Genomic DNA, 9,942 nt, shown 5'->3' on the forward strand with positions numbered 1-9,942 from the left:
CAAGGAAAATAAATTCCGCATCTCTTCATGTTATACCTACATTAAATATTCCGAAACATTAACTTCTTCTATCAAGGTCAACTTTAATACTATTAATGCCATTGAATAATTTCACTATGTCTCGTCGAATAAATCTTTATACCTCACTCATTTCTCAGTAAATAGCCCACCAATCATAAAATGGTTTATCCTGATGTAATGTTTTGAAGTATTTAGGCTACATTTCTGGCACCTGGTTCAAAGAGATGATGATTGACGAAGACTAGTTCTATGGCAATGTAACTGTAATGGTGATTTAATATATTCCTTGGGTCCACCTGTGAAGTAATGGTTAGCGCGTTTGACTCCGAAACCAGGTGACCCGGGTTCGAATCCTGGTCGGGACAAGTTACCTGGTTGAGGTTTAATGTCCGGAGTTTTATCTCAACCCAATACGAGTAAATACTGGGTAACTTTCGTTGCTGGACCCTGGACTCTTTACACCGACATTATCACCTTCATTTCATTCATTCAACCGTAGCTGTTGATACAGCGTCGTAAAATAAACTAATTAAAAATATATAGTGTATATTCCTTGGTAATTACTGTGTAAAAGTGTAGTAGATCTTTCTTAGCCCTGAGAGCCAGTTTATTAATTTCGTTACAACGATATCCATATATATATATATATATATATATATATATATATATATATATATATATATATATATATAATTTGAACTGGTAATGGAAATGATGGGAAACGGCTGAACGAATTTTAATAATAACCCTTCATTTTGAAGCTTGGAACCCAAAGTTTTTCAGAAAAATAGCAGTTTTGAGTGAAATATCAATTTTCCTACATCATTTTCCTAATTTCCAAAATCCATCTATCGTCAGTTTTGAGATATATGACTTTTCAGAATAAAACAAAACACAAACACACTACAATAAACAATAGGATATTACACGAAGGCAATGACCTGCAGGATTGCTGACATATTTAGAGCTCAAATTCAATTGGTTATTAAAAACTTCAAGACTTACTAAAAATAATTCACAGGTTTGATTCTGCGGTGTGTAATTTTCTGACTACAGTTGTGTATTGGATATTAAAATCTACCAAATTTGAGGTGGTTTGATGACATTATTACCATTAGAAATGAAGTATTATTATAGTTAATGCCATGATGTGACTATTTTTCATTAATTATACATATTAATGCTGTATTGATTATATGAAAGTGAAACGCTTTGGGGTTATGTAAGTAGATGTAGAGAATATCTTAAATTAGATCTTCATTTCTATAATTTACTGAGTGGCGGCTGGGTTATTTCCCAATGACCGATGTATTATTATGGCGAACGTGTATAGTATACAATTATAACTACAAAACTTACGTAAGATAATATTGTTATTAAAAATCAAATATTTTTATAGTTATTAATCAAGTGGGGTTGAGTCTTTTTCAAATACTTAATGGCAGTTTGGTGTAGATATTTATATGCGTCATTCTCTTCAGTATTGGCTCGAGAGAGCGCAAAAATTACAGTTCCTAAGGAAAGACCATACGTTATTACTTACTGATAAAATAAGAAGCCTACAAAATTATGTAGTCTCCCGATCGTTTCAGCAAGATCTCTTAGCAGGATAAAATGATTTTACCCTCTACATTTCAAGCTCTACATACAATAGCTATGTCTATTGTTCGCAAGCATAGCAAACCTGACATTTTTTTAACTTTCACCTACAATCCACAATGACCTGAAATAGCTATTATTGCTTTACTCCCACATGAAAAATCCACTGATCGTCCTGACATTGTTATTTGCGTTTTCGCACTGAAACTCAAAAACTGAAGGTGGATAGGTTCAAGAAAAAGTGTTTGGCATAAAAAAAACATTCAGAGGGAGTATGTTTCATTATTACGGAAGAAAATAACTTTCAAAATGCCTGGTATTCTTCGTTCAAAATACTGTAAGTCTGAAAAAATTTTATTTGGACGTCTAACGAACTGAGTTCGCAGCATTTGCTGCACAAGCCACTAATCATCGTATAATTTCCGATTCCAAGTTCTGTTACATTTCTTTACAGATTCCGATGCTGTATTCGGCCCGATTCATTCTCGGCTTCACTTGTGGCGTAATCACAGTGGCCTCACCGCTCTACAGCGAAGAAATAGCCGAAGTAAGCAATCGAGGAGCCCTTGGTGTTTATCTGGATCTCATGTTCAACGTGGGAATCTTCTACGTCTATGTCGTGGGCGCCGCTCTGCCCTACTTCTGGATGTCAGTAGCGTCCACCATCATCCCGGTCATCTTCGTGCTCACCTTCTTCTGGATGCCGGAGTCGCCCATCTACCTCCTCACAAAAGGCAGAATAGAAGATGCCAGGAAGTCCCTCTGCTGGCTACGAGGTGTCCATCTCCCAATTGCCGAGACCGAAAACGAGTTGAAGGAGATGCAGTCCTTCATAAAGGGATCCCAAGCCAATGCGTCCGTTCCGAACAACCAATCGTCTGCTTACATCGCGATCTGCACCTTCTTCAAGAACATCACATCGGCAACGTTTAAGGCAATTTATATAATATTCGGCTTGATGATATTTCGCCAGCTGTGCGGCATGAACGCTGTGTTGGCATACACTGTGGAGATTTTCAGCGTGTCAGGGAGCTCGCTGAACCCGTACACGTGCACAGTGATCGTCGGAGCGATTCAAGTGATCGCCACATACGTGCCTTATTGTGTTGTTGATCGGGCGGGACGCAGAATATTGCTGATCGTATCAGGCGCGGGAATGGGTGTATGTCTCCTGGCTATGGTAGTGCGGTTCTATCTGGTTAATGAAGGAATAGAGATCGCTGTCATGGGGTGGCTGCCCCTCGTAGCTGTTAACTTGTACATCATAGCCTGTTCTGTGGGATTCGGACCTCTTCCGTGGTTCATGATGCCGGAACTCCTTAACAACGACGCAAAAGGCTGGGTTAGTTCGTTGGCAGTTTGCCTCAATTGGGCGCTGGCCTTTGTTGTCACCAAGTTCTACCCCATCATGATGCATGTTCTGGGGCCCGAATTTACTTACGGGTCTTTCTTTGTGATATGTTTACTTGGTACAATATTCGCTATTATTTTTGTGCCCGAAACAGTGGGGAAAACCCGAGAAGAGATTCAGCTTGCGTTATCAGGCTGAAGAATGTCTGGGATTCGTTTTGAGATGAAGAATTAAACATCGATGTGTGCACAACAAAATGTGTCTAAAGAGTCAATTGGCGACAAATATAGGTAAGCGTTCACTACATCGTATCGCACGCATCGGACGAATCGCACGGATCGGAAAAAGACTATCTTTGCTGTAATTGTTATGTAACCGCGTTCACTACATCGTATCGGACGCATCGCCTCTCGACAAATCCGTCCACATTTCTCGGATGGGCAACTTTTCCGATGCGTGCGATCATGGCCTTCTTTAATAAATCAATTTTCATTGGTCAACTGTTACTATTATGTTGTGCCATGTTCAGTGTCGCGCCAAAATGGCAGACAGAAAAATTATTTCGCGTGTAGAAAATTGCGAAGAATTATATAATTTGAGGCGTTCCCATTACAGTAATCAAGTCGTTTCTTACAAATATATTATGTAACCAATATTTCTTTCGTTTCTTCCTCTTCAATTAAGACGCATGAAGCAATTACAAATTCTTATTCGCTAACAGATATAATTAATAGACCTAACCTCAACTCCTCTGCTTTCAGTAATGTCAATATCGTACGACGTCATGTTTTAAACAGCTGATAGGGGAATCCGATGAGGTGGAGCCGTTACAATGAACGCACTGCACTTAAAATATCCGTTGCGTGCGATTCGTACGAGGAGTGCGATACGATGTAGTGAACGCTTACCTTATGAAGTCATCAGCAACTGAGTCATGAAGGCTCTTTTTCGTCATTCTAACGAATTAAAATAGTCATCGAAAGGCCAGTTACACTGGCCAACATTGTATGATTCTTGGATAAAAGTAGGTGACACGAGAATCTTGCATAATTTTGATGTATTTCTACCATGTATAATTTAAAATATATTTTAATTTACACATTAAATGTGATACAAATACATTTTTCTGGCTCAAAACCAGAATGAATATTTCATCTTATTCCCTTATATAGTGAAGATAAATTTTTCTCAGTAATTTAAATATTGGTAACTCCAACACTACAAAAACCTTCTCATAACGGAAAAAGGTTCTAGATGGAAAACTCAAACGTCAAACGTGTATATTACCTTGGCTTCGGTATTAAAAAATAAATAAACTTTAATACAAGTCAATAAAAATTTATCGTTTACTGTGCATTATTATCAGAATTCTTAATACGAAGTCATTGAAACCTGCAACATTATTAAAAACTAATCATGGCATTGTTTAATTATTTTGACTTTTTTGCTTCTATTAACGACACGAAAATCAATACATCCTTTATTTTCCAGCTATTGTGTCTCACAAGTAGGCTTACAATCCGTTATATCATTTTATAAAATATAATTATTTTAGTTCAATAGCATAAGTTGGAGACTGTCTGTAACACAGTTTCTATTATTTAGTCTTAAGGTTCATCTGTAAACAACAGTCATTACCAGAAAGAACATTTTCGCATAAATGATTTCAATTCAAGGCGTCTTGAAGGAAAGATTCAGCAATGTGAAAACGGGACACTTTACTTGTACGGCACAACTGCGCCAGAGAGAAAATTGCTACTCTTTACAGGCATTTGTGCCACAACAAATTGCTTATGTATGATGTTAAGTACATTTTACTACAGCAACGTACTAAGTCCAAATATACTGTTATTTATTTTGAAAGTATCTTTGTGACCACTCTTATACAATTTATCACACTATATTTTCATTGCTCTTTGTTATGACTGTACTGGCAGTACGAGGTTTTCAAGGGATAGCGGTTGTGTTAAAAGATTTAAAAAATGCAATAATGCATCTTTCATGTGCAACAATATTTCAACTGAAGACAAGCATACAGTATTGTTCGTAAATAAGTTATAGGTATTATTAGTATTATTATTATTATTATTATTATTATTATCATCCTCATTATCATCATCATTGTCATGATCATCATCACCACCATACCTCAAATACGTGATAGCAAATAAGTTATTTATAATACGAACTGCACACATATGTAGGTAAGTAATAACCGATCTGTGGTTGTTTACTAGAAAGTATTTTTAGGCTTTCCCAAAAATTGCAATTTATATCACATGCATTCTTCAAGCACATTGCACCGTATACAGTGTATGTCTTAGATGTTTATATTTATTGTATATTTTTCTATCTTCTGTCAAAGATAAAAAATCTAAAATAAAATTTCATCTCAAACACATGCCTGTATAAACTATACGTGTTTTTTTGAAAGATGGGACATGACAGGGGCGTTGCGATCAGAAAAAACAACTGAATGTCACATAGCGTGGTATGCCTGTTGCTATGGTAACAACGGTTGAGTTGCCAAACTTACAGTTTCCATATGGCGAGTGCTTAATAGCTCTCTTTGCTACATTTATTGTGCACACAATGTTAACATTGGCACGTTTCGTCTTTGATTCTCTGTCGATTTTTGTATTGTTTCCTTACCTTCGCGTCAATTGTCAATGAATGTTTTAACGTCAGCCATGCTAGCAGCGTGGTAGTCCATATTGGCAACATGGCACTGTAGTTCCAAGCTCGGCCGCTTAACTGTCATGTCCCAGCTTTAAAAAAAAAAACAAGTATAATAATAATTTGGCTATATAAATTAGCTTAAGATTCGATTAAATGCATATTTGTCATGCAGCAATATTTACTGAAGTAAGAGAAATTGATGATTAAGCAAGAGTGATGAAATTGAGCATCGCAATATTCTTCAGTCCACACTATAACAACACCGGTCAGTACCTTTATTCAGCAATGGACACTCTCCAAATTTCAGACTCAATATACTTAGGTTTTGAAAGATTGACGGCGCAGAAAAATATATATAAGCCAGAAGAACAATCAAAGTCTAGTGTGAAATAATTGCAGAAAGTGTTAACAAAAGCGTTTACCGAATACCCTTTCATTCCTTTCTGCTTCTCCAATGCTATTATCGAAATGGTCACTATGATCTGCATGTGCAGAGAGCGTCAGTTGCTGACAGTGGACCTGTGAGTGCGTGTAGTAAACTGCCGTCGGGTTTTCATTTGCCGCGAAATGACGGAACTACTTGAACAGCGGTAGTGCATCAAAAATTGCGAAAAGCTTAGTGACACCCAAGTAGACACCATTTGGAAGATTCAGCAGGCTTTCGATGATGAGCCAAGGGCATCACACAATACAATATAACAATACAAATAAAAGAGTGATACGACAGCTTCAAACATGGTATTAAATTGTAACAAAACTAACATAATTCAATTTAAATCCTGTGCAAATTCAACCTCGCAAATTTCTAGCGCAATAATTAATAATAGATCCCTATTAGAAACAACAACAACCAAATTTCTTGGCTTAAAAATCAATAATGTGTTAAATTGGAGAAATCATATTAAAGAAATTACCCCCAAACTAAATTCAGCTTGTTTTGCTATTAGATCTATGCAAAAGATAGTAAATATCAATACCTTAAAAACAATATACTTTGCATACTTCCACTCGGTAATGAGTTTTGGAATAAAATTCTGGGGAAATTCCACAGATAGTAACAATATATTTCTTTTACAAAAAAGAGTAATTAGAATAATATTAGGTGCCAAATCTAGGGAATCGTGTAGGACTATTTAAAAAAAACTACAAATAATGCCCATGGCTTGTCAGTATATCTTTTCATTAATAATCTTCCTCGTATGTAATCGTGAAAACTTTGTAACTAATTCAACAGTTCATAGCATAAATACACGTCAAAAAATGACTTTCATACTCCATCGGCAAGTCTATCGTTCTATCAAAAAGGAGTGCGTTATATGGCAGTAAAAATTTTTAATAGCCTCCCTATCTATATAAAAAATGAAACTCAAAACATAGGATTATTTAGGGCCAGATTAAAGAAGTACCTAATTTCTCACGCCTTCTATTCCGTAGGTGAATTCATGACATTCAATAACACTTCATGAAATCGATACTAAAATTTTGTGCTGTACTAATAGACTATATTGTAAATCTCGTCTGTATATAGTTCATCTAGACTGTGACTATAAATTAAGACTTTATAATAGTATTAAGTTTTTTGACTTGTTCTATATTCTAGTTGTAAGCAATGTATGAATACCATGGAACACAGATCGGTGACGAGTGAACCAAGTAAGTTCTTGCAGGCTCTCAACAACCCGCAATGACAAGATGGTTGACCAAGTGCGGAATTTGGTTATGCATGACCGTCGTGTCAGCGAGGCGGGTTCGGTACATTCCATATTTAGAGGATTTGACCATACGGAGAGTGTCCGCGAAATTCGTACCGAAGCAACTCCATCTGAAAGTCTTGCAGGACATGTTGGAATAAGCAGACGATGACCCCGATCACTGGCGATGTTAAGAGTTTGACCCAGAAACCAAGATGCAGTCGTCACAGTTGAAACATTCATCAACTCGGAGTCCAAAGAGGCATAGCACGTATTTAGCAAAGTGAAAGTCATGTTGGCCGTTTTGATTCCCGTGGCCAAAACATCAGCAAAGAATAGCCTACTGCCTGAACGTCCTCTTTCGCCTTCGTGATGCTCTGCAGCACAAACGACTGAACCTGTGGGCAGGGATAATTTAGCAGCTGCATCACCACAATGCACCCGGCATGCGATTCAGACGTTCTTGACCAAATACAACATTCCTCAGGTTCGTCATACTCTGTTCTCCCGACATGGCTCATGGCTCCATCTGATTTTTTTCCTATTCCCAATCTGAAAATGCCGCTGAAAAGGACCTGATCTGGATCACGAGAAGATATTATGCGGAACGCGACAGCCCAGTTGCACTTCATTCCCAAATAGACCTTCCAGAAATACTTCCAACGATGGTGGGTCCGCAGGGAGAAGTATAGCAGTCCCAAGGAGACTTCTTTTTGAAGAGGATTAGCATTTCAGTCCTCCAGGCGAGTAAATTGTATTTTTTTCCGGTAAAAGATCGGATACTTTTTAAGAGACTCTTGTTGTTCATTGGGCAACAAAGAGGTAATTAACTTAATTGTGTTGATGTATAATAACAGTTTAAACACATTTAAAATATTATAATTCACTTTTTTACAAAATGCATTATCTTTTATAGTACCGGTATACCATTTAAGTCGTCCTTGATTTTGATGATTGATCTTGAAATAATTGCAACTTCAATATTTGTAGTGGATAATCATTCATTATAATTCATTAAACTGCTTTATCCCTTAGAAAATAAGAACTGAATCCACATGTATCTGATGTATCTACAAGTGTGACAGAAGTCATGGCAAGCTGTTTTATTATTGATGAGATCGCTGTGTACACGTGTGCAAAGAGCATCCAACTGCTCCACAGTCATGATAGGATCTCAAACAAGCCTCTACTTAGGGTAGCGGTATAGTGAAAGAAGTGAAGAACATGATATGTGTAGAGAATTAACTTATTGTCATTTATTCCCTTAATATCAACCAATAAAAATATCTACACAACAGAAGATTGAATAAGGCATTTTATTGTACAAGCTTTAACATCTTCATCTATATTTTTCTAATAGAAATTTCACCTCGTCTGCGGGCGTCCATGCGTTTGATTTATTTACGATTTTAGAATAGCTGTCCCCGAAATTTCCAAGAAAATAATGGTCATTTTGATGTTATTGTTTGAATATTTCCTATACTTACTTACTTACTTACAAATGGCTTTTAAGGAACCCGAAGGTTCATTGCCGCCCTCACATAAGCCCGCCATCGGTCCCTATCCTGTGCAAGATTAAGCCAGTCTCTATCATCATATCCCACCTCCCTCAAATCCATTTTAATATTATCCTCCCATCTACGTCTCGGCCTCCCTAAAGGTCTTTTCCCCTCCGGTCTCCCAACTAACACTCTATATGCATTTCTGGATTCGCCCATACGTGCTACATGCCCTGCCCATCTCAAACGTCTGGATTTCAAGTTCCTAATTATGTCAGGTGAAGAATACAATGCGTGCAGTTCTGTGTTGTGTAACTTTCTCCATTCTCCTGTAACTTCATCCCGCTTAGCCCCAAATATTTTCCTAAGCACCTTATTCTCAAACACCCTTAACCTATGTTCCTCTCTCAGAGTGAGAGTCCAAGTTTCACAGCCATATAGAAGAACCGGTAATATAACTGTTTTATAAATTCTAACTTTCAGATTTTTGGACAGCAGACTGGATGATAAGAGCTTCTCAACCGAATAATAACACGCATTTCCCATATTTATTCTGCGTTTAATTTCCTCCCGAGTGTCATTTACATTTGTTACTGTTGCTCCAAGATATTTGAATTTTTCCACCTCTTCGAAGGATAAATCTCCAATATTTATATTTCCATTTCGTACAATATTCCCGTCACGAGACCTATGTTAAGTCAAAATCATTTGAGACGAAACAGGCCGAAAGACAGTATAAAGAAGATACCGGTACTGTAATCTGATCTTCCTTATACTATTTTAACACTGAAAAATCTGCCGCTGGGTATGGTTATTGAACACCTACGTGAAATTCCCAAACATTTATTATTATTATTATTATTATTATTATTATTATTATTATTATTCAGTGACAATATGCTCACTCTTTATTATTAATCGGCACTGCGACTTGGTTGGGCATGGTTATTTACTTATTATTATTATTATTATATATATATATATATATATATATATATATATATATATATTCATCCATGTTTATACCCGTCTTTGGTTTATACCATGTGGTTACGCAAACAATCAAAAACAGTTCAATAAATGACCCATGCGCGCTCTTGAA

The 9,942-nt window shown here is 36.7% G+C and overlaps 1 protein-coding gene across 2 annotated transcripts in view; it reads left to right on the forward strand.

The window, feature by feature from the left end:
• LOC138709640 (facilitated trehalose transporter Tret1-like) overlaps positions 1–5,747 on the forward strand; it is a 29,826-nt gene extending 24,079 nt beyond the window's left edge. The window contains exon 4 of one of the 2 annotated variants that reach the window (XM_069840557.1): positions 2,075–5,745. In XM_069840557.1, coding sequence (XP_069696658.1) covers positions 2,075–3,169 — 1,095 coding nt within the window. In that variant the 3' untranslated portion in view covers positions 3,170–5,745. Of the gene's footprint in view, positions 1–2,074 lie in introns of both variants that reach the window. The other variant, XM_069840555.1, reaches the window with a different exon arrangement.
• The last annotated feature ends 4,195 nt before the right edge of the window (positions 5,748–9,942 follow it).

Source organism: Periplaneta americana, chromosome 11, assembly GCF_040183065.1.
Source record: "Periplaneta americana isolate PAMFEO1 chromosome 11, P.americana_PAMFEO1_priV1, whole genome shotgun sequence".
In the NCBI taxonomy this organism is placed as follows: domain Eukaryota; kingdom Metazoa; phylum Arthropoda; class Insecta; order Blattodea; family Blattidae; genus Periplaneta; species Periplaneta americana.